Here is a 26,166-nt window from a genome sequence, read left to right as displayed (position 1 = left end):
CAAGAGATACATCTGAATATTTTTTTATTTATTTCAAATAAAAAAGTCAACAGGCTATAGTACAAATCCATGTTTGTTTTCCATATTTAACAGAGTAAGTAAAAGTCTATGAGACAGGTAGAATGGAGAGGTTTGGGTGTTGCTGATGTTCCCTTAAAAGTACTTGCTCTGTGGTAGTAGTAGATGTCACTGATTTGTCCCCTTTCAGCCACACACCACTAGAAAGCTCCAGTTGCACTGATGGCCAATCAGGCAAAAATCGATTTAGATTGAACACGATTTTGAATTCTGAGTACATTGTAAGTTCTCAGTTGTACCATGGACCATACACAATATAAATGAACTTACTGCCACTCCATTAATCTTTCTCTGTCTTACTGAATGGGGAGCACTGTTTGAACAATGTAATGCGTAATTAAACCATTTCACAATGTCTGCTTTCCCAGACAGACTGTGCTTCTTTGAACTTTGTACAATCAAATATTTGTAACCGTGGCGCTGCTCTAGATTAATAATGTATCACAGAGTGCATATAGAGCAGATACAAAGCGTAATTTTCAACTGTTATAGTTACATTCAAATGTGTAAAAATAAAGTTACCTATTTGTGCTAATTATTTAATTTGTGCTTAAATACACCATTTTCCAAATACAAAAGTGTTACAGTTTATTCAGTGTATTTAAATATTTATTTATTTATCGTTTTCGATATTGGCCAAATTTCTTTTAGCAGGACTGATTTTGGATTCTCCAGACAAGCTGGAAGCCAGATGAAGACTGATTTCAGATTCTCAAGACAAGCTGGAAGCCAGATGAAGACTGATTTCAGGTTCTCCAGATAAGCTGGAAGCCAGATGAAGACTGATTTCAGATTCTCCAGACAAGCTGGAAGCCAGATGAAGACTGATTTAGAGAACAATGTTAACGACTCAACATTTCAGCAGCAGAACCCAGGGTGAAATATAAAAAAGGGAATAGTTATAAAAATCAAATACAATGCCATCTGAAGCTCCTAGATATTGAACTGATCTAATACACTGTCTGCATCACCTGCTATGGAGACGCTGGTGTTGTGGTAGGAGCCCCAACACAGTCCTGCAGCTGGATCCCAGGGTATCAGCAAGGACAGCACACTTACAGAGAACTCCCCACTGCAAACGCTCTTAAAGGAACAGCAAAACCCACACCTTACAAGTGTAACCAAAGGCCTCCGAGACACATATCATACATATTTACACAGTAAGCATTCACCTTGAGAGCTGTAATGGCTTTATTTTACAAGTTACTTGCCATTGTATTACAAATCCTTCCATTTTGAGACTACCGACAGAGGCTGCCACAGTTTAACCATCTCGTTTTGGCAGCCTGCACTGAAATAGATCTCCCCCTGGCAGCTTGCACTGAAATAGATCTCCCCCTGGCAGCCTGCACTGAAATAGATCTCCCCCTGGCAGCCTGCACTGAAATAGATCTCCCCCTGGCAGCTTGCACTGAAATAGATCTCCCCCTGGCAGCCTGCACTGAAATACATCTCCCCCTGGCAGCTTGCACTGAAATCAATCTCCCCCTAGCAGCCTGCACTGAAATAGATCTCCCCCTGGCAGCTTGCACTGAAATAGATCTCCCCCTGGCAGCCTGCACTGAAATAGATCTCCCCCTGGCAGCCTGCACTGAAATAGATCTCCCCCTGGCAGCCTGCACTGAAATAGATCTCCCCCTGGCAGCCTGCACTGAAATAGATCTCCCCCTGGCAGCTTGCACTGAAATAGATCTCCCCCTGGCAGCCTGCACTGAAATAGATTTGCACTGAAATAGATTTGCACTGAAATGCAGTCCTGCCTGGTTTTCCTGTTGGCAGCTTGCACTGAAATGTGGGGAAATTAACTTGTGTGCTCCATGATCCGGGAAAAGGGTAAAAAAACTCAGTCCTTCCTTTTTAATGAATTTGGTAATAAACCTCTAAGATTTAAGTTAAACCTCTATTTTCTGTGATCTGGAAAGAGGGGCCGCCAGGTTGAGTGCATGGAGCTGTATTTACACTGACTGGCCAAACTAATAGAGAACTCACTTAATAGCCCACAATGCACTGCTCCCAGTGCCATGTCTTGCACCGTGTTGAAGGTGCCTGTGCAGCACACTGTCAGTTGTTGGTCACAATACATTGCACATGTCTGTGGTCTCGATCCGTCACGACCCGCTTGTGGTAGGAGTAATGCTTTCTGCTGGTGGTTTTCTGCAAGCATTGCAATTCCAGGAACACCCGAGGGGCTGTCTTGATTCACAGGCTGGCCAGGCGCATACTCACTACCAACCCCTTGTGAAGTCACTGAGATCCTTCTGTTTTCTCATAATTGTGGCTGCAGGTGTAGTCAATTCAATTACATGTGACATCACTGCTTACATACATTGTGGACTATGGGTTTTTTCTCATTTACTTACATTATGCATGTTTTGTTGGCCAGTCAGTGTACATATGTTTGAAAGTCATATTATTACAATGACCTACTTGTCGGTGACTGGGAAGGAAAACTGCTGGCAACATGTGGACAGCGCACTGGCCTGGAGGAAGAAACTTTTTGCTGACAGGTTGGTAGCACTGCCAGGGTCATATGAATGAGTGAGAAAACAAATGCATGGGCCAAAATGGGACAAAAAGTGGATCAAGGCCCATACTGTACAGCACAAAGGGGCAGAAGGGACAGTACATCACACATAAGTCATGAAAGACTGCTTTCAAAACAAGTAGCTGTTTCTGTCAATGTTTATCGTTATGCTTAAAAAAAAAAAACAGGTAACGTTTAATAGTTTTGTTTTTTAGAAAGTGCAAATATTTTGGTGCCACTTTTTTTGCTTTAATCATTATTGCTTTTTTTCTTTTTTTGAGTGCTTGCAAATGGAAGCCTGCTACTGTTGTCTTCCTCTGCTCTCTCTCTCTCAGCTCATGAGACTGTCCCTCTTCAGACCAGGCGTCCTACTGGAACAGAAAAAAGCCATCAGTCTCTGCACAGTGTCACAACCACTTTGAGAATAGAACTTGATATTACACACTGTATTCTACACTGCATCTGTAAGAAGAAAATCTGGTCACAAAACAGCCAACAGTCTAGTTTATTCTGTTCCAGTTGGCAAAGCAAACACAGGCTGGCCTATTGATTTTTGAGTGGGCTAACCAACAGTGTTATTCTTCTGTGTGAGTAATGAAATATATTTTTTAATATAAGTTGAGAAAAATGTACTCTTTATAATGTTTAACTCAAAAAGCTAGTTTCACAGACCACCGATTAGCACTAATCTTGGACTATCCAATGTTACTGTAGGTTAGGTAGTCCAAGAGTAGTGATCTGTGAAACAAGCCACTAATCATGATTGCTTGTGACCCAATACATTCCAGAAGCACCCTTCACTGAGTAGTGTAGGTACTGTAATCAAGGGGTGAAGGGGTTGTTTATGGTCATCCTCATGAGCGAATAACCACAGCACTCTATAAACGTTCATGGAGTATTCTGTTTATATAACAAGCACATTTTTTGGAAAGAAAGTATGTTTAAGCCTATTAACAGCAGATATCAGAGAATGATGTTCAAATAGGGGTTTCTCTTCCATCTCATTGTTACTAATAATGTCCTTATAGTACATTTCATACAGTCATTCCAATTAAAGAATGTTCTTATAGTACATTTCATACAGTCATTCCAATTAAAGAATGTTCTTATAGAACAATTCATACAGTCATTCCAATTAAAGAATGTCCTTATAGTACAATTCATAGTCATTCCAATTAAAGAATGTCCTTATAGTACAATTCATACAGTCATTCCAATTAAAGAATGTTCTTATAGTACATTTCATACAGTCATTCCAATTAAAGAATGTTCTTATAGTACAATTCATGCAGTCATTCCAATTAAAGAATGTTCTTATAGTACAATTCATACAGTCATTCCAATTAAAGAATGTCCTTTTAGTACATTTGATACAGTCATTCCAATTAAAGAATGTCCTTATAGTACAATTCATACAGTCATTCCAATTAAAGAATGTTCTTATAGTACAATTCACAGTCATTCCAATTAAAGAATGTTCTTATAGTTTGGATTCCACTGCACAAGGCAGTGGGAGGGATAGCTCTATAAGGATATCAAGAGCAGTGAGGCGGTAAAGGTTGAGACAGACACTGCAGCGCTCCCCTGGGGGAATGGGGCTGCTTTGGGAGCAATCAATCACCTGTAGCAGCCTGGAATAGTTTAATCGCAGGGGGATTTCAACTTGGAATCCCAGATTGCTTGCAGATGGGGTGAAAGGGGGGGCAGTGCAGGAAATGAAGTGTGAAATTCCACGCAGGGCAATGCAATAAGCTGAGCAGCTCAATTCTATTCCACTTTCTGGAGCTTCATTTCTCACATTGGTTTCTGTTGAACATTGTCCTCGCTGAACTCACAATTATAAGTGACAGTTTCCAAACCCTGCACATGCCTGTTTAAAATGGTGCTTGCAATGAAATTCATTATACTTGGCCAAGAGCATTTTTTTCCAAGCACAAGATTTTGATCCAGGCTTGAAAGCTGTAAAAGTGCAATTGGTCATAATAATGCAGCTATTTCTTTAAGTATAGTTTCAAGTTTCCGAGCCAGTTAGGAAAGGTGTTTATCAGTAGGAAACCAAAACGTCAAAGTGAGGGGTACCGTTAGATTTTTCCATGATATTGAAATAATGAAGTCTGCATCTCAAAGGGTTTATGAGATATTACTAGTTGAAGAGACAGGGACGGCATATTTACAAACACATAAAAGCTCAACTCATGCTAAAGAAAACTAAATTGAGTTTCGTGACCACATTTCAAAGTGTGGTATTCCTTACTAAGACAAAACATGCTTTGATAGTCCTTATATAAAAGTAGTGCTGATTTGAGTTTGTGGAGCAGTTCAGTGTACATGCATTTCCACAGGACCTCATTTCAGAAGCACTCCTGTGCCATCAACACTATAACCAAAAGTACAAGGAGAACGAACTCACAGTATGCAACATGTAAAATGTTATCAAATTTGGGGGAGTGGTTCTGAAGAAAAAAGTTTCAGAACAATTGGATTAGAGGTTCTAAAGATAAGGCTGAAGGTGTGTGTGTTTGTATGGGCGCCTCCATTATATCCCTGTATGCATTCGCTAATACGAATCTGAAAGACATATAGGAGAAATTAAATTGAATAATTATATAAGCACAATAATGAGACTTGTACTATTTCCATCACAATGCCATCTTTGCGCTTCCTCCTTAATGATTGGAAACGGGCTGTCAGAGAGAGAGACTGTCAGTCCACAGCACTGAAAAGACAGAGGCAGAAAAGAGTGACTGTCAGACCACAGCAATGAAGAGACAGAGGCAGAGAAGAGTGATTGTCAGACCACAGCAATGAAGAGACAGATGCAGAGAAGAGTGACTGTCAGTCCACAGCACTGAAGAGACAGAGGCAGAGAAGAGAGACTGTCAATCCACAGCACTGAAGAGACAGAGGCAGAGAAGAGAGACTGTCAGTCCACAGCACTGAAGAGACAGAGGCAGAGAAGAGAGACTGTCAGTCCACAGCACTGAAGAGACAGAGGCAGAGAAGAGAGACTGTCAGTCCACAGCACTGAAAAGACAGAGGCAGAGAAAAGAGACTGTCAGTTCACAGCACTGAAGAGTGAGGCTGTCAGAGAAGAGAGACTGTCAGTCCACAGCACTGAAAAGACAGAGGCAGAGAAAAGAGACTGTCAGTCCACAGCACTGAAGAGACAGAGGCAGAGAAAAGAGACTGTCAGTCCACAGCACTGAAGAGTGAGGCTGTCAGAGAAGAGAGACTGTCAGTCCACAGCACTGAAGAGAGAGGCTGTCAGAAAAGGGAGCTGCTGCTGCTAAAACACTGCTTCTGCTAAAATGCTGTAAATGTTTCAAAAACAACATTCGATTAAATTAACTGACCTTTCATTTTCTAAAGCACAAAGTGACTCAAGCAGTTTTTTTTTTTTTTTAAATCACTAATAATTTATGCCAAGATCCTGACCTCAGTGGCAGCTGTGGGAAATTAAAACAAGAAAAAAAACATCTGAGCAAACTGAGCTGCCTGATTGTCACGGCAGTGGCATGAATGCATGCAGCTCCATGAAGCTTCTCTGTGACACCAATGCATTTTACCAGATATCCCAGACAGATAGTCAAGTATCACAATGAGACATAAGAATATTTACAAACAAGAGCTGGCCATTCGGCCCATTAATGCTTGACTAGCTTACAGGAGCTGGCTGATATCAAAACGTTGTCAAGTCAGGTCTTGAAGGATCCCAATGATTCATAACACAGCTAGGTATACGACAACCTGGTGTTATAAAGCTCCTGCTAAATGGCTCCCAACAGCATGAACAGTAACCAGATCCAATCTGTGGGTGGCACTGCAAACTATACATTCTAGTAACGCTACAAGCTTTACCAGACTATACTACACTGTATTACGAGACAGAACCCATCATTAGATCTCTGCTCTCCCGAACCTCTCCCAGATGAGGCTCACCCAGATCAGGCTCTCCTATAGCGTAAAAAACACAACAGTAAAATACTGATCACTTTAGCATTTTTATATGCTCTGGTACACAACACAATGTGCCACTGTTTTACTAGCAGCTACAACAAATAAAATCACAGTTTTCAGTGTGAATGGTTTAAACAGGCTTGTGCTAATAACAGGTAAAGATGTGGTTGAGGCACTGTTGTTTTTAAAGTTTGCTGAGGCAGTATTGTGTTTATTATACTGTGTATGTACAGTATAGTTTAGTTTAGTATAGTTTAGTTTTAAGCATTCCAACAGTTTTGTTATTTTCCTTTATTTAGGTGCAGTATTAGATGTTTTACTGTAACTCTGTAATCCAGCATACTGTCTAATTCAACACAATTTCCCAGTCTCAAGCGAACACTTAAGTGCATCCCAAAGATGTTCCTAAAAAAACTATCAATAACGATGGCTTTAAGTTATGTATAATTGCTGACTAACAAATGAATGGATGTCCGCAGTGTATTTTTAATACACTCCATGTTATGATTATTTTGCATGGGAATTGTTCTCAGTATAAAATAGGACACTTTGGGCCAGATTCTCAAAGCTATTTATTCCAAATTGTCATGAGTGCAATATTTATGTAAAAGGAAGAAAAAACATTAGGTTATTATCATACCTTGGTTCCCTGAAATCAAAATGTAACCATTTACCTCCGAAAGACACGAATCCTGAAAATTGAATGCCCTCAACTTTCCGTTCTGTCAACCTAGTATGCTAGGGCCCGAACTGGTGGAATGGGCAGACTGTATGGAGCGGTCGCTCTCTGTCAAACTGGAAAGGAGGTGGATGGAAAGCCTCCAATTCCACAGACTCGTTGAGATAGAATGCTGAGATAGTCTTCGGCAAAAAGGCAGGATTGGTACGAAGTGTGACCTTTGTCCTGTCCTCTGCAAAAATTAAGCAGGCTTTTGCAATAGAGAATGCCTGCATCTCACTCCCCTGCTTTGCAGAGGTAAAAATTATAAAAATTTCAGCTCAGCTGAATGCAGAGGCTCACATTGAGTGCATTTAGCACCATGTTTAGCTTCTAGCGAGGAACAATGTCCTTCATAGGCGGCCAAAGCCGTCGATCCCATTTCAAAAATTGCCCGCCAGAAAGTGAGCTCCTGGGAGACCGAGCCAATCTTAACATGGCAAGCTGAAATAGCTGCCAGTTAGATCTTAATGTGGAGGGGGAGCGGTCGGTAGCAGACTGGAACCGGGTCGGTACTGGGGCTGGAACCGGGCCGGTACTGGTTCAGAACTGGTTGAGCCTGGTCGGCACTGGTTCATGACTTTAACACGGTACAGTATGCAGTCACCGTGGGTGGCAACCTACAGGGATGTCCATCTGTAAAAACCACTGGCAAAACCACTCAGTCAGTACCAACACAAGACTGAGGGAAGCCTGCTTGTTAGAATGACCTAACAGCCTTTGCAATGATGCTGCTAAAAAGCTGTCACAGCATTAAGATACTGGAGTTGAAGTTGTAAGCAACAACTGAAGCGAGTACCTCGTGCAGTGCTGCTGAGCCCAGCAGCTGCTCTAGCTGAGTAGGGTTACCAACTGTCCAGTTTTGGACCAGAAATCCGGTTCTAAGGGAATTTGTACAGCATCAGGTCAGAACCACTGACCAGACAGCAAAAGTCTGGTTCTTGCGAATCTTGCTTACTCACTGTTCATTGCTGTTTGGGTATTTCCATTCTTCCTGAGCCAGTCCTTTCAACACTCCACTGTGCAAAGGTGTTTTTTTTGTTTTGTTTTTTCACTATAGGTCAGTTCGAGAACTACACTGAAATGTATTCTGCGTTATGTTGCCATTTACTGCTTAGCGGGATACGATTACTGAGCATCTATATTTAAACAAAAATCAGTGTCTGTAAAATCAGAAAAAACACAATGAGAAAAGACTTTCTCAACAAAAAACAGTAATTAAACAATTACATAAATAATATAAAATGTCTCGTATATTGCTAAAATCCAAAAAAAATAAATAAATAATACCCATTCTGTAATGGTTACATTTCATACATGAAAGGGAACACTATTGCAATTCTAAAATTAATAAGAAACAACTTAAGACTACTCACAAGTGCATATGTTAAAATCTGTAGTTATTTATTTTTGGTTTGGAAGCTTTATTGGGTGCATTTCTCCTATCTGCTAATGAGGATTTGGAGTCAATAGCTTTGAGAATCTAGCTCTCTATGTTCTTTGGAACGTGTTAATGAAATAATATGTTTGGGTTTTTTTTGAGTAAAGCACCTCAGTCATCTTTAGTTATTCAAATTTAACTTGCAAGCTAGACCCCAGTTTATTTATTTTATCAGGAACAGGAAACACAAAATGACATCAAGTTTGCCAAACATTGACCTTAATAGCACAGTTAAACACAGAAAACAAGGAGCCCAAAATCCACAGTTTTTCTTCCATTTTTGATTAATGTGCTAACTAGCTTAAACATTACCAGCTTGAGTTTCACTACCACTTGTGAAAACGGTTTAATAGAAAATAACTTAATGTGATGACCAACCTAATCAAGTTTATTCATTACCCTATCAAAACCTTGTTCTTTAAACACTGTCACGATATGAGTGTATCCAGACTCAACTGTATCACACTGGTTTGAAAGTTTGTTCAATGTTGTATGTGGGGTCATCAAGAATGAACTGCATTGACACAGCGTGGCTCCTTCAGGCTGCACTGATAGCATACAGAGACCTCCCTAGTGTGGCTTCCCATGGGCTGATGAAGCTTTTAACAGCTAGGTTCTTGAACTCACCCAGTAGGTACAGTGGTAGTTAGTTACTGCAACACTTTGTACTCTGCATAAAAACGCACACCTGGCTGGCAAGATTCTGAGATGCTTTTAAAAGCCTTGCTGTTTAATAAATAATAATAATAATAATAATAATAACCTAGCAGGCCTGTGTATAATAGCTGTTGAAAGGTCTGATGTTATGGCCATTAAGGTTCACAAACTGTTTGTGTTGAAGACACTGTGCCAGGATAAACAGGTGAGCTCACTGCTCTTGCTGGTGCTGCTGTGGTTACCAGCAGGACTGTGTAGATAGGATCAGCAGAGGCCCAGGGAATCCTAGGCCTCCACAAGGGAAGCTGGCTGGGGGACTACAGGGTTACCTCAGAGTGGAGGAGGTGGAGGTTAATTGAGGTAACTAATAATAATAATAATAATAATAATCTTTATTTATAGAGCGCCTTTCATACCACAAGGTTCAAGGCGCTGCACAAAAAACAAAAAAGAAGGTAACAGAACACAAAGATTAAAATCAAAGTTAATAAAATGGCATAAATTGATGAATAAGTTAAACAGGTTAAAAAAACCCATCATATATCGCAAAAAGAGAAAAAAGACACAGTTTAAAACAACTAAAAACAACAATATATAAAATCAAAAAGCTAAATTACAAAAATAGGTCTTAAGCCTAGATTTAAAAGTAGCTACTGTAGGTGAGCCTCTGACATGGTCGGGGAGAGAGTTCCACAGCTGCGGAGCATGAACACAAAAAGCAACCTCTCCTTTCCTCCTGAGCCTCACCCTCGGAATACAGAGGAGGCCACTATTAGTCGACCTCAATGCACGCCGAGGCTGATAAAGAGACAACAACTCTGAGAGGTAATCTGGTGCCATTCCATTTAGTGCTTTAAATGTAAGCAATAGAATTTTAAAATCAATTCGATATTTCACTGGAAGCCAGTGCAGAGAAGCAAGTACGGGAGTTATATGTGCTCTCCTTTTGGTTTTGGTAAGGACCCTTGCAGCTGCATTTTGCACAAGCTGCAGCCTTAATAAAGCTTGGCTAGTAAGTCCAGAAAAAAGACCATTACAGTAGTCCAGTCTACATGAAATAAAAGCATGGATTACTTTTTCAGCATCAGATAAAGACAGAAATGATCTAATTTTGGCAATGTTTCTTAGATGATAAAAACATACTTTTGTAATCATTTTAATATGCGACTCGAAACTTAAAGTAGAATAAAAAATAACACCCAAATTTCTCACTTCAGACTTCAAATTAGGAGTTAAGTCCCCCAAATGTATTTTTGATAAATCAATTTGTTGCTGAGAGCCTACTATCAACACTTCTGTCTTATCAGAGTTTAATTGCAGAAAGTTTAAGGACATCCAAGTTTTGATGTCAGTGATACACTCAAGTAAAGCTGATGTTGTGCTAATGTCACCAGGTTTCACAGAGATGTATAACTGTGTATCATCAGCATAGCAGTGGAAATTTACAGCATGTTTATGAATAATCTGGCCTAGAGGTAACATGTATAAAGAGAATAATATCGGACCAAGAATCGAACCCTGAAGGACACCACAGGTAATATTTGCTAAACCCGACACAGACTCCCCCAGTGAAACAAAGAACTGTCTGTTTGTAAGGTAGGATCTAAACCAGTTTAGTACTTTACCATCTAGGCCCACCCATCCCTTAAGACGAACAATTAAGATGGAATGATCCACAGTATCAAACGCAGAACTAAGGTCCAAAAGAACAAGAATGGATATAGCATTTGAATCTGCACTCATTAATAAGTCATTTGTTACTCTTACCAGGGCAGTTTCTGTACTGTGATTTGAACGAAACCCAGACTGAAACTTTTCAAACATATTATTAGTAATCAGAAAGCCATTAAGTTGTTTAAGCACTACCTTTTCAAGAACTTTTGCTAGAAAAGGGAGATTTGAAATGGGTCTGAAGTTACTCAGAAGTGAACTGTCTAAGTTGGGTTTTTTAAGTAGGGGCTTAACCAGGGCAATTTTGAAAGAAGCCGGAACTATTCAATTTTCCAGCGAACTATTCATAATGGCAAGAATATCATTACACAAGTAACTAAGTACATCCTTCAGAAACCTTGTTGGAATGGGATCTAACATACAAGTTGTGGATTTCATGTGCATGACAATCATGTTTAGTTCCTGTGCAGTAATACAAGAAAATGATTCCATCACTGTTTTCCCCAGTCTATCTGAAATAATTAAATTAGAACCATAAGATGGAATTTGTTCCCTAATAGTCTTTATTTTATTTTCAAAGTAGTTGAGAAATTCTTCACACTTGGACGAGGACACTTCTATGTTGCAGATGGGTGAGAATGAAGGATTTATCAATTTATCTATTGTTGAGAAAAACACCCTGGAGTTATTTTTATTTTCCTCAATCAATTTGGAGAAATATGCACATCTTGCAGATCTTATAGCTTCATTGTACCTCGATAGATAATCTTTCATAATATCAAAATAGATATGTAATTTTGTAGCCCTCCATTTTCGTTCCACCTTACAACAGTCTCTTTTTATTTGACGGATAGTATTGTTAATCCAGGGAGCATTATGTTTAAGTGGAACTAATCTAGTCTTGACTGGAGCAACTGTATGAAGAGTAGTAGTGCAAAGGTGGTTAAATCTGTCAACTAGTAATTCAGTAGACAGAGACTGCAAAGGAAGTGATGGAGCTGAACTTATTATTTCAGAAAACCTTTGTACAGGTGAAGAATTAATGACACAGCTTTTAATAGTGTGGGCCCCACTCTTTCTGGGTACCGATACAATGGCTTCAAATAAAATACAAGAGTGATCGGAGATATTAGGATCAATTATGGATGAGATATTAACAACTAGACCCAGAGAGATGACAAGATATAAGGTATGGCCATGATGGGTGGGCCCTGAAACATGCTGAATAAAATCAAGAGAGTCCAGGAGCCTTAAAAAGTCAATAGCCTTTGAATCAGCTTTGTTATCAATGTGAAGGTTAAAATCTCCAAGTAAAAGAATCCTATCATAATTAGTTGACAGTATAGACATATATTCAGCAAATTCAGGCAGAAAAAACTGACTAGGTTTAGGTGGGCGATAAATTATTACAATAAGAATAAATGGTTGGCTAGCTAATAGCAAAGACAAGGATTCAAATGAAGAAAATTCCTCACCATTTTTTTGTCTGCAATTATAATCATTTCGGTAAATAGTAGCTAGCCCACCCCCTCACCCTTCTGAACGAGCTTTCTGAGCAAAAGTATAATTTAAAGGAGAGGCTTCAATCAAGGGGATGTTATCATCTAAACTAAGCCAAGTCTCAGTCAGAAACAGAAAGTCAAGTTTATTAATGTGAAATTAAATCATTGATAAGAAAGGATTTGTTTAATAATGAGCAAATATTGAGTAAGGCAAGGCATAATTTTACATCTTCAACTACTGGAGGTGTAGCTGTGATGGTCGGGACTCTAATAAGATTATTTACATTAACCCTTTGGGGTGAACTACCGTGCCTACTGCTATAATGCCTGGATGTTAATTTAATAGTCTTAATATGATTATTACAGGGCAGCTCAGAGATTATATTGACATAATGTTTTTTCTGTACAGATAAGTATTTAGAATCTGGAAGAATACCAGGATTGGGGAAATGTAGTCAGCACTTAGGAAGATAAGAAGTAAAATTATTTTCCAAATTCTCAGCAAGTAGAGTTGAACCCCTCCTGCTAGGATGTAATCCATCTTTTCCAAAAAAACTAGGTCTTTCCCAGAAAATATCCCAGTTGTTAATAAATCCAATATTCTGCACAGCACACCAAACTTTTTAAAATCTTTTTTGAGGATCTCCGATTCTCTCAACCTTATATCATTGGTGCCAGCATGTAAAACCACAGTAGAGATCTGTTTGTGTTGCTCTATTACATGATCTAATTGAGAGGTAATATCTTTGACTCTGGTCCCTGGAAAACATTTCACACTTATTTTCTTTGTAATTCTAAAGGATCTACCAACACGTTTAATAATAACTAGAGGCATTTATCAGGAAATAAGCTAACAGCAGGGAGATTTCAGTGAAATGAATGGGGGGGTCCATTCAGCAAAGGCATCACGGTGCACAGAGAGTTGTGATCAATAGCTTGCTGGAATTCAAGTTTCATTGTCCAGTTTAACCGTGTTAAAATTACTGTACCGTTAAAAAGCTGAAACGAGATTTTTTCGCTGACCTCCAAAGCCAGTTTGTTTGTTTGTTTGTTTGCGCTTTCTTGCTGTTTCTGTCTTGGGTTAATAACATGCATCAGATTCCTTTGGCACAGACTGAAAAAGCCCTGATGTTAATAAAGCAACTACAATGTAGTATAACGACTCTCTCTGAGATACGATATTTTTACATATCCGATGGACCAATTAATTGGATATGACAGGTTCTACTTTAAAGCATTTCTAGCTGTCAGTCCCTCATTGACTGGGCTATCCACACATTTATGAAAGATGCACATTTTTTATTTAACAGACAGGCTTATTCACGATTCAAGAATTAATTGTATTCTGATCTAGTCAGTGGTCTGCTCTTTCACAGAGAGAAAGAAGCTCAGGACAGATTCATTTCATCCAAGAGAAAATAACTAAAATATGAAATCAGGTCCTTTAAATAGAGAAATGAAGTTATCAGTGGAAATGGGAGCGCTGAGATCAGGGATCAGAAAGGAGTAGGAGCCGTGTCTGAACTGGAGACAGGGTGTCCGTCTATGAAAATATGCTCGTTCCAGGTAGCTGGATACCTGCTCCCATCAGGTTTTTTATATGTCTTTATGTTTTATCCTTGAGCTGCTTTGGGGTGTTGGGACTTTGGGTTGAACTACATGCAAAGCCGATGGCTTTTCTTCTGGGTTCACTCAGCTCTTCCAGATGACAAAATTTAGCATGAAACTTGGATTTTAACAGCTGTTTCTGATCTGCTGGGACCAAGCTGTTTTGAGTTCTTTTGTGGGTTTATACTGCTGGAGGCATCAGTCTCTTTTGTAGCAGTTGTAGGACCAACTTGAACTCTAAGTCTCTAATGTGGAATTGTCTGACGTGCTCTGCAGGCAGCCTCACATTGAGGCTGCACCAAAACCACCTGGAGGAGCAACCCTGAGCTCCCAGTCCAGCTGGCTACACAGGGAGGTCCTGTGTTCCAGGGGTTGACTGACCAGATGTCTTAGTTTGCACTTTCACTCTGTGGTTGTGATTCTTGCCTGTGTCTAATTTCTATTCGGTCGCAAGGCTAAATTATTGTAATGAGCATGTCATCTCACAAGAGGTGTGGTACCCCATAAACCATCCATTTTAATGAGCATGTCGTCCCACGAGAGGTGTGGTACCCCATAATCCATCCATTTTAATGAGCATGTCGTCCCACAAGAGGTGTGGTACCCCATAATCCATGCACTTTCTAGGAGTGATGAACGAGTCATGAAGCAAGTATAGTTTCAGAGTCCAAAGCAAAGCCACAGAAGTACTGCTAAGCGTCTTAAAGAGTACGTAGCAGGGTTCTGAAAAATGTAGCGTTACACATCCCCACATGGTGCTACAACTGTTTAAGTAACGTTTTTGTTTTCATTGTTAGCATCCTGACAACTTTTTATTGAAAAAAAAGGGTTTTTTCTAAAATAAACATCGATATTAATTGTCGATTTCACAATAAAATAAAAATCGAATAGTAGCAAGCCTACTTATAACTTTTAAGTCTGGGGTTTGAGATCTGTCCTGAAATCATTGCACGAAGAGCGATATAAAAATAAAATAAAAAGAACAGCAGCTGCTCTGGCTTTTCTGTTCCATACCACATCATGGATCGCTATTGCTGTGTTACCTGTTTGACAATGTGGGCAATGTACCTTTTTGAAAAGAGCTTTGAAACAAACTTTAAAGTTCTAAGTGTAAAAAGTTGTCAGGGTGTTAACAATGAAAAGGAAAATTAGAGGTATGTTATTTAAAGAGGTGTAGCAACACGTGAGGATGTTTAACTCTATATTTTTTTGAACCCCGCTACGTACTCTTTAAGTATACAAATCATGGAAGTACAGGAGGACATCACCCAGAAAGTGCACAAGCTCCATCACAGTATTAGTAAGGTAATTCCCTGCTCTAGCTGCAGGCTGTCAGATTAGAAGCAAACTGTCCGTGGGGACCGCCGCTCGCCTGCTCACTTCATGCAAATAATAATCAAGCGTCAAAAAGTCAGAGAGACGACACATCACCTGGTTATGACTTTCCCAAACCAAAAAAAAGTTTAATTCTCTGTACGTCTTTTAAACTGCTGACTGCTGATTTTATTAAACAAATTCCAAGCATCAAAAATGCCGGCTCATTTTCCATTCCCACACAGACCAGAAAATCATTCATCGAAGACCAAGGAAGCAAAAACACAACAAAGAAAACTGCCTTCGATATACACCTTGAAAGTTGTGGGATCCATTTATTACAAACAATAACAAATGGGGCTGAAGTGAATTACTTTAGGTTATACTTGCATTGCAGCGTTCTGATGAATTCATCATAAAGCACTCGAGCACAAAAACGTATATTACATTGAAAGATAATCCATCAAAGAACAAAAAATGATGGGAAATTGTTCAAACAGGAAATAAAACTGATTGCACTTGACTTTGTGTTGGTTCATCTCCATACTGATCCAACACTGTGCTACTTTAGGCTTTTAATCTGTTGTCCTCAGAGCAGCACAGAGACAGAGCAAGTCTCACTGCAGCTATTGCACTATAAACTGGGGTTCACACATACAGACTGCTGCTTTGTGTTTTGGGCACAAAGGCACACTGTTGATATGTTCAAAGAAGCACAAAAGCATTCTTCTTGGGTAAGCAAGATTCCCTTGCACTCAGCAGCAATATCAAGTGTTTATAGCTGGCTAAGACTTAAAAACAATGGGTCTATTTTCAGGTAGTGCTCCCTTCTCAACTGTTTTTATTTGCCATTGTGGAAGGGTGGTGGGTAAGTCACTGACACAGAGACAGACAGGTGTACTTGGAGTCACCACACAGGTGCCCAGTTTTATTTCTTTCACAGGTGTATTTCTTTTCTTTAGCCCGCAGAGGGCGCTGTGTGTCCGTGGTCTGCTTGCCAGCGATGGTAAACAGAACCATGGAGAATACCAGAGGTCTGGTAAACTAATTCACGGGCAGTAGCCCTTGCAGGTGAGTCAAACAATAATGAAAACAGAAGGCGAAAGAAAAAAGAGAAAATAAAACACAGTAATAAAACTACAAAGAAAAGGTGCTGCACTTAGCAGCGATATCCCGGTCGCCGCTACCCGCACGACCCGGATCACCGTCCTACTCTCCCGGCTCACTATCCTAGCCTATACAATACTCGGGGCCTGCCCAAATGTTCCCCGCTCTCCCTGTTTCTCTCTCTCAGGTCGCTTCTTCCTCCCCGCTGGTTCTCGCTCCCAACCAGCACTTTCCGCACATCCAGCGCATCTAAAAGGGCAGACCTGAGGAAACAGTAGAGCATTATCTTATAGGGACAACAATCACCCCAAGACCCGCCTCCCAGCCATTCAGAGGAGGGAAAGTCCACACACCCCCTCTCCCACCTCCCCGTGTCACAGCCATGACTGACAGGCGGTTGTTGGACGACTGCTGCCCTCTTCCTGCAGCACTGTGAACATGCCAGCAGAGTCAGCACAGATCTCAGCCCTGCTACATAGCCTCCTCCTCAGAATGGCACCACCGGTCCATTCGAAAATCCTACAACCCCATGCCTTCCCGAGAGAAAAAATCTGCGTTTTGATGCAGTTTCCCTGCTCGGTGGACTACCCTGAAGGCCAAGTACCATCGCGTGACTCTGGCGTTGTTATCTTTCATCCGGTGAAGCCATGCTAAGGGGGCATGATCTGTAATCAGGGTGAAGTGTCGTCCCAGGAGGTAGTACCGGAGTGACTCAACTGCCCATTTTACCGCGAGACACTCCTCGATGGTGCTGTAGTTTTTCCTCGTGGGGCAGGAGCTTCCTGCTGATATACAGGACCGGGTGCTCGCTTCCCCGTACCTCCTGAGACAACACTGCCCCGAGACCTGTCTCTGACGCATCCGTCTGCAGGGTGAACCTCCTGCCGAAATCAGGACTGCACAGCACTGGCTTGCTACACAGCCTCTGGCCCTCTGGCACAGCTCCGTCCACTGAACCGTATTTGGGGCAGCCTTCTGGATGAGGTCTGTCAAGGGAGAAGCGAGCGTAGCGAAGCTTGGGATGAACTTCCTATAATAGCCCGCTAGTCCCAAGAAAGAGCGCACCTGGGTTTTAGTTGTAGGGACCGGCCAGTCAGCCAAGTCTTTCACCTTAGCAATCAGCGGTCTGATCTGGCCGCTCCCTACTCGATACCCCAAATATTTCGACTCACTCTTCCCAATGGCACACTTCTTTGGGTTAGCAGTGAGCCCAGCCTCCCGCAAGGATTGCAGTACCGCCGCCACCTTACCCAGATGACCCGGCCAGTCCTCACTGTGGATCACCACGTCATCTATGTAAGCAGCGGCGTACTGCTGATGGGGCCGCAAAATGCGATCCATCATCCGCTGGAAAGTGGCTGGTGCTCCGTGCAACCCAAAGGGCATGGTCCTAAATTGGTACAACCCGAAGGGGGTCGAAAATGCCGTTCTCTCTCTGGATTCCGGAGTCAGGGGTATCTGCCAGTACCCCTTCGTTAAATCCAGTATCGTCATAAAATGAGCCATGCCCAGACGCTCCAGCAACTCATCTACCCGGGGCATGGGATAAGCGTCAAACTTCAATTTTTCATTAACTCGCCTGAAATCAATGCAAAATCGAGTTGATCCATCCGTCTTAACCACTAACACAATCTGACTGTTCCAATCACTCTGGGACTCTTCTATTACCCCCAGTCTGAGCATCTCATCAATTTCCGCCTTTACTACCTGCCTTTTGCGCTCAGGTATGCGGTACGGCCTCTGGCGAACTGGCGCCCCTGGCTCAACTTCAATGTGATGGTGGGCTACTCGAGTCTGCCCCGGGACGGGAGAAAACACATCAGGAAACTCTGCCACTAGCGCCCGAGCCTGACATTTCTGTGTTGGTGTCAGATTACTGCAATCTGTACCGACCCTGTTTTCACCAACATAGAAAGATAAGGTCCCAAGTCCGTGACATCATCTGCTTGCGCCACTAACAAAGCCTCCTGCTGTAACCACTGCTTCAACAGGTTGACATGGTAAATGTGCTTTTCTCTCTGTCGCTCCGGCTGGCAGATCTCATAATCCACCGTCCCAACCCGGTGTGTAACCTCAAACGGCCCTTGCCACTTCGCCATGAGTTTGGACTCTGAACTGGGTAACAATAGAAGCACCTTATCCCCCGGCTGAAACACGTGCGCAACCGAGCCCCCCTGTTATATTGGGTCTCCTGTCTGTGCTGAGCCTGTTGCAAATTGTCATGCGCCCACTTTCACACAGACTCCAGACGTTTGCGCAGGTCCAACACATACCGGACAGTATTAGTCGAATTGTCCTACTGTTCCTCCCACATCTCTCTAACCAGATCGAGTACACCCCGGGGTCTCCGTCCATACAACAACTCGAATGGCGAAAAGCCTGTGGACGCCTGGGGTACCTCTCTAATAGCAAAGAGAAGGGGCGGAATCAGCTGGTCCCAGTAGCGCACGTCACTATCAATAAATCTGCGCAACATGTTCTTGAGGGTCTTATTAAATCGCTCCACAAGACCATCAGTCTAAGGGTGAAAAACCGAGGTCCTAATGGTCTTAATCCCCAACAGTTTACATGTTCCGCGGACTAGCCGAGACATAAAGTTGGTACCCTGGTCGGTCAGTATTTCTTTGGGGATCCCCACCCGGGAGAAAACCTTCACGAGCTCGTTGGCAACAGATTTAGCGGACGCAGATCGGAGGGGAATGGCCTCGGGATAACGCGTAGCGTAATCCAGAATAACCAATAGGTGTGTGTATCCTGCTGCACTCCTTTCTAACGGACCCACTATATCCACTCCAATACGCTCAAACTGAGCTTCCACTAGGGGCAATGGCACCAGTGGGGCGCGTGGGACGGCTCTAGGGCTAGCTTTCTGACATTCTCCATATCGTTCACAAAAACGCTTCACATCCCCATCCAACCCCAGCCAATAGAACCATGTCACGAGCCTCGCTTTAGTTTTATCCCTTCCCAAATGACCAGACAGGGGAATAGCGTGAGCAAGCTGCAACAAATCTTCCTTAAAGAGCTGAGGAATGAGCAACTGATGACGCACTTCCCCGGTCTGGGGTAATTTATCAACACGGTACAGAAGGTCTCGATTAATTTCAAAGTGAGGGTACGTGGCGGCGCGTCTGGGCTCGACCACCCGTCCTAGTATATGTTTATGCCCCGGTGAGATTAGGCTCTCCTGTACTAGAGACTGACCACACTCTGAATCCAGGAGAGCCTGGGTTTTTGCACCATCCACTGTCACAGGAATAACAAAACCCTTGTGCTGAAGTGACTGAGGTAATTGAACGTGCTTACCTGGTCGGCCGAGGTCACACTCCATCACCGGACAGTCCCGGGCGAGGTGGCCCACCTCCCTGCACGTCCAACACCTCGGTGGGCTGATTTCTCTCCCCGAGGCTTCGGCAACAGGTGGAAATACCGGAGCCATAACAGGGGCTCGCCGATAAGGTGTCCGCGCGAGACCCCGGTCCGACACTGCAGCAGCCCGTGGGTAGCCCCACCCTGCCCCAGTTCCCGGGCCGGGAGCCCCCGCCGACACCCCCCGACTAATTCCTTGATAACCCCTTCCCCCCAGTCCCTTCACCCTCTCCGGGGCCAGTTGAGGGGACTATCCGGTAGCCACACTCCTCCCAGGCAGTCTCGCGGGCGTTGGCTCCGCTGCCTGGTACTGCTCCGCCAACTCAACCGCCCGGTCCAGAGTCTCCGGTGCCTGTCGCTGGACCCACAGCCGAGGTCCCGGGGCTAGACACTCCAGGAAGCGCTCCACCACGACCATCTCCACCAACCTGGCTTTGGTGTTTACATCCGGGTTCAGCCAACCCAGGGTGTAATCTTTTAGGCGGTGGGCAATAGCTTGTGGGTGCTCCCCTGCCGCAAATTGTTCCCCCCGGAACTTCTTCCTATACCCCTCGGGTGTGGCCCCCACGTGATTAAGGATAACCGGGTAATCCATCACAGCGTCCTCGCCGCGGCTTGTGCTTCTCCCGCGAGCTGAGGCAGTAGGCAGCTAGCCCACTGTGCTGGAGCCCACCCGGCCGAGGTCGCCATGGCCTCAAATACCTCTAAGTAGGCTTCTGGTCGATCCTCGGCCATCATTTTAGTCAGTCTTCGCAACTGGGGGTCTAGTGCTGCTGGTCTAGCCGCCCCCTGCACCGCAGCGGTGAGAGTCTGGCGCAGGAGGTCCATCATGGCCGTGAACTGTGTGGCATCCATGGCTTGTCTGCTCCGTGGGTGAGTGCACTGCTTGGGGCAATGCCAGTGAATCCCACTCTGACACCACATGTGGAAGGGTGGTGGGTAAGTCACTGACACAGAGACAGACAGGTGTACTTGAAGTCACCACACAGGTGCCCAGTTTTATTTCTTTCACAGGTGTATTTCTTTTCTTTAGCCCGCAGAGGGCGCTGTGTGTCCGTGGTCTGCTTGCCAGCGATGGTAAACAGAACCATGGAGAATACCAGAGGTCTGGTAAACTAATTCACGGGCAGTAGCCCTTGCAGGTGCGTCAAACAATAATGAAAACAGAAGGCGAAAGAAAAAAGAGAAAATAAAACACAGTAATAAAACTACAAAGAAAAGGTGCTGCACTTAGCAGCGATATCCCGGTCGCCGCTACCCGCACGACCCGGATCACCGTCCTACTCTCCCGGCTCACTATCCTAGCCTATACAATACTCGGGGCCTGCCCAAATGTTCCCCGCTCTCCCTGTTTCTCTCTCTCAGGTCGCTTCTTCCTCCCCGCTGGTTCTCGCTCCCAACCAGCACTTTCCGCACATCCAGCGCGTCTAAAAGGGCAGACCTGAGGAAATAGTAGAGCATTATCTTATAGGGACAACAATCACCCCAAGACCCGCCTCCCAGCCATTCAGAGGAGGGAAAGTCCACACACCCCCTCTCCCCCCTCCCCGTGTCACGGCCATGACTGACAGGCGGTTGTTGGACGACTGCTGCCCTCTTCCTGCAGCACTGTGAACACACCAGCAGAGTCAGCACAGATCTCAGCCCTGCTACAGCCATATAAATATTTTACCACCAAGCCATTGTCTTAATTTCAAAAACAGGCAGGTGCTAAAACACTACTTCAGTACTCTACAGCATGTCTACAGCAGTGTTGTGTGATACACGGCTGTTAGGGATTCTGTCCTGTCCCCTGCTGGTGAGATGAAAGCGCATGAGGTCGCCGGTTTGCACCCAGTTCCTCCCTGTTACACCTACTGTAGTTAATATTCATTTTCTAAGAATTTGGAGAACTCTGACACAAACATTTAAATGACTATTGTGGGATATTAAAGCAAACTGTTAAAGGGACCAGATTCTTTAAAACAACGTTCACAAAAAGAACCCAGTAAAAAGCACAACTTGCATTTCAGAATTGGGGAACCGCCACTCACTTTTATTGACCTTTTCCAGTACTGCACCTCCCTTCATGGTGAAACCAGAGTGTAATAAAGGGGTACAGGTTCAAATCATTTGAATTTGTGCACCTTTTAGTTTTTTCAGGATCTGGCAGCTATATTTCCAGTGGTTTAATCCTGACATGGGGGTATACTTTCAGATTTTCAAAGACTGGAGTAATCACTTTGATATCAACATACCCCACTGTCAATCAATCTTGGGTGGAATGTCCATTAATCAATGAATCATATCTTTAACAAGCCGGATGTACAGTTAGTAAACTCAGTACTTTATTTATTATTCTATTGATACCACAACACAGTAAATGTCAGGCGTGCTGGAACTGAATGCAAGCTGGTCAAAGTAACAATCTGTTTCTTACTGAAGGAATTGGCTCCTTGTCTTTTCCCCGGATGAATGCTTCCGACGGCACTACCTGGGGAGGAGGCAGAAAGGAGAAATTAAACATTACTGATGATTACATACACACAAGATTCCCTTTTCATCTCCAAGATCACCTGCTTGCTATCCAGGGGTTAGACCAGATATTGCGGATGTCATTATACAGTAATCATTTACCCCAAAGAAGGCCTTGGGAATAGCAGACCACAGTATCATCAGAAAGGACAACTTCATGGGTTTGGAACAAACACAGAAACTGCTGTGGTACAGCAAACCAGCATGTAGTGGTAAAACATTCAGGGCCTCATTTACGAAAGGGCCCTAAACATCATGGTGCACCATAACTGCAATTAGTGTGCAGCATGGTCATGACTTCCGTATTTACTATTGTAATTTGATTCATTATCGCGCGAAACAGTGGGCATAGAAACTACAAATGAATATGTGATTTGTATGGTATTGCATGATAATGTATTTGAATGAGGCACCCTGCTCTGGGAGTAATGAGATGAGCTTTAGTCACACCGTATTTACTAAAGGGCGATAATCGTGGTGTGCACCTTAAAGTGACCGATAATTAGTTTGTTTGAAAACCAGACTTTATCCACTGATGGGCGCACTAGTTAAACCTATTTTTCTGGGCTGAAATATATCTGGCACCATGGAGGTGTTACTTGCATTAAAGTTTTCATATAGAGCCGTGCATTTAATTTTATCACAAAGCACTGTACAGTACATAGCAGAAAAAAACAAACAAACCACAATACATTTGTATAGCATGTCACAATCAGACCATTTAAATAACAGTGGACACATAATATTACAAAAGCAGCAATTTTAAAGTTACATTAAAACCCACTAAGATAAGAAAGCCATTTATAAAAGCCATTTTTAGTCTTGATATCGGGCAAATAGCGTTCACCATTTGCCATTCCCATTGATTTCAATAACAGAGGCATTGTTTATACCGTGTTAAGCACGTCGTATATTTCGGGCAAACTCAGCTGTTTGGATCTCGTTAAGTGCCATTCACACAGATTTATATAACAAACGCACTGCTTATACTGTAGTAATCACTCTTACTAATCCACCAATCAGCTGTTTTCACCTCGGTATCTTGCCATTCGCATAGATTTCAATATAAAAGGCAGAACTTTACTGTAGTAAAAGCTTGACAGATCGATCAATCAGCTGTTTGCACCTTGTTACTGAGCGATTACCCCTGTACTGTACCTTGGCTATTTAATCCCTGTACGCAGTGTCAGGTTTACAGTTTGAAAAAACATCAGCAAGCATGCATAACTGGAAAAAGAAAGGGAAATAATTTCAGTTCTGCTTTGCAGTAATGTGGATGGCAGTGAAAAATGAGACCCGCTAGTGACTGGCCAATGGAAACCCCCACGCTGCTTTAGAGTTCACCACCTGCCAATGGAAACCCCCACGCTGCTTTAGAGTTCACCACCTGCCAATGGAAACCCCCACGCTGCTTTAGAGTTTACCACCTGCCAATGGAAACCCCCACGCTGCTTTAGAGTTCACCACCTGCCAATGGAAACCCCCACGCTGCTTTAGAGTTCACCACCTGCCAATGGAAACCCCCATGCTGCTTTAGAGTTCACCACCTGCCTGTGGTTTACCAGCAAACAGAACTGCCTGGATAACTGGTGCTATGGAACAGCATTCGGATAAAGAGCCAAACTGGGACTGTTTTTAAAATGCTGACAAAGTTTGCCTCCCAAAAAAAGATCGTCTAGATGCGTATCACAGAGTTCTTTGCTGGAAACAGTTTGCAGTAATGCAGCCTACCTGTCCTGTACATTTCTGCACTTCCATTATAAAAAGATCGTCCAGAGGCGTATCACAGAGTTCTTCGCTGGAAACAGTTTGCAGTAATGCAGCCTACCTGTCCTGTACATTTCTGCACTTCCATTGCTTTTTTGCACTTGTTTTTTTTATTACATTCATGTTTTACTGTTAATACTGCCCATCTACTGCGGGCGAATCACTTTAACACAAATGCACCCGTTCTAAGCGGTGGCGACTGTATTATAATTTAAAACAACCTCCTCCACTAGAATTTCTAACTCCTCTGCATGCAGTTTTTGTTTGCGTTGCCTCTGCCTGGCTCCTGCAGAGGGCTGTGTCTGTTGATCGCTCATTTTTGGTCAATGTAAGCCACCACCACCTTTCACAAACAAGTTACTGACCAAAGGATACACCTGGACTGCTGGGGCTTTTGATATCATGGTGGTCACGGGTAGGTCTTGGACATTATCGTGCACATTGAGTTATGGCTCACAATACATGTAGTGTGCATGCTATGGTATGTAAATTAGCCAGATAGTGCGCACGTAAATGCGTTCTCTGTTAGTAAATGGGACAGTAACTTTAGATTTATGGTGCACGTTAGGCTCTCTACTTAATGTGCACATTACAACATTTAGTACACTTAGTAAATGAGGTCCTTAGAATATATAGCTGACCCTGATATTGATGTGATGCAGCTACATGAAATCACTTTGTATCAGAGACCTTCTACCAGATAGTTTGTATTAGATGCTGTAGACATGAGATCACCATAAATAATCTATATAGAGGAGATGTCATGAATACCACAACTGCAAGTCATGGCTTTTCATGACTATCTTGTTTATGCATGAATGCTTACACAGGGGTGTGCAATTCGTATCGTCCGACGCCCGGGACAACACGATTTGTGTGATGGACAGCAAGTTTTGCCGTTTTACTTTGCCCATAGGACAAGTAGTTTTTATTTATTTGTTTTTCCTATGTTCGCTCTGTTGCTAGAAAGACACTCGCATATATTTGTAGAGAGCCACGCAAGTTTCTGAAAACCAGATTGTGGAAGTCCGAAGCACATTAGAAAAGTGTTTACGTCCCACCCCTATCACTTGTGATTGGCTAGCTGTGGAAGAAGCTGCCTGACAGCCTCTGGCAACACGCAGACTAAACTTTTTAAACTTAAGGTATTATTTACGTTTTTTTTTAAAAAAATTAGTACATAAGTGAGACTGCATTCTTAATACATGAACCTGACATGTCAATGCAGCAATCTAGTAAAGTGTAAAAAAAAACACCATAGTTTCTCCGGTATTAGCAGATTAGAAAAAATCGTTGTGTAATTTATAACACTTCCTGGTCAATGTTGCGATGTTTAAAAAAAAAAAATAGTTTTACTAGATTTGAACAGAAGCGATATTAGTTATTTATTGGACATGCACATCCATCAATTTGTGAAACTATTATTATGAAGATTGACAAATATGTTTATCATGATAGAAATGAAATGCTTATATATGAGATTATCTGTACAATATTTTATTATCATTTTAAAATAAAATACAGACTGCAAATGTCATGACAATGTGTTTCTGTATGAATGCATTCTTTTTCAGTGAGAGTAGTACAGGGAACGAATGTGGCCCCCCCCCCCCCCCCCCCGCCACCTTTTCCACAGGCCAAACCCGGTCTATCAAAACTGCAGTATACTGTAATACAGTGTAACACAATACCACCATACCTCGGTACAAATCAATAATCATGCAGTATACACAACATCCTGCTCTGGATATTTCTAGCAATCGAACTTGCAACCAAACTCGATAACAATTTTGGTTCAGTTTTCAAGTAGCATATAATTACATGTAGGTGAATGCAGTTTTCATTATTGTGCATTTAAATATGTTATAAACTGATGGTTCTGTGATTTCATATAAATATTACTGAAAAATCAGTTATACAATTAAGCGTGTTACCCTTA

General features: G+C 42.6%; 1 protein-coding gene across 6 annotated transcripts in view; it reads right to left on the bottom strand.

Annotated features, from left to right (window-relative positions):
- Positions 1 to 1,068: 1,068 nt before the first annotated feature.
- Positions 1,069 to 26,166, bottom strand: part of LOC117421428 (SPARC-related modular calcium-binding protein 1-like) — a 177,346-nt gene continuing 152,248 nt past the window's right edge. For 3 of the 6 annotated variants that reach the window (XM_034035852.3, XM_034035890.3, XM_034035908.3), the window contains 2 exons: positions 22,366 to 22,419; positions 1,069 to 2,973 (listed from right to left, as the gene is read on the bottom strand). In XM_034035852.3, coding sequence (XP_033891743.2) covers positions 2,957 to 2,973; positions 22,366 to 22,419 — 71 coding nt within the window. In that variant the 3' untranslated portion in view covers positions 1,069 to 2,956. Of the gene's footprint in view, positions 2,974 to 16,354; positions 16,841 to 20,943; positions 21,388 to 22,365; positions 22,420 to 26,166 lie in introns of those variants that run through there. The other 3 variants (XM_034035861.3, XM_058991238.1, XM_034035870.3) reach the window with 3 other exon arrangements.

Source organism: Acipenser ruthenus, chromosome 18, assembly GCF_902713425.1.
Source record: "Acipenser ruthenus chromosome 18, fAciRut3.2 maternal haplotype, whole genome shotgun sequence".
NCBI lineage: Eukaryota > Metazoa > Chordata > Actinopteri > Acipenseriformes > Acipenseridae > Acipenser > Acipenser ruthenus.
The sequence above is the reverse complement of the archived record's forward strand: the minus strand, read 5'-3'. Positions and strand labels throughout refer to the sequence as shown.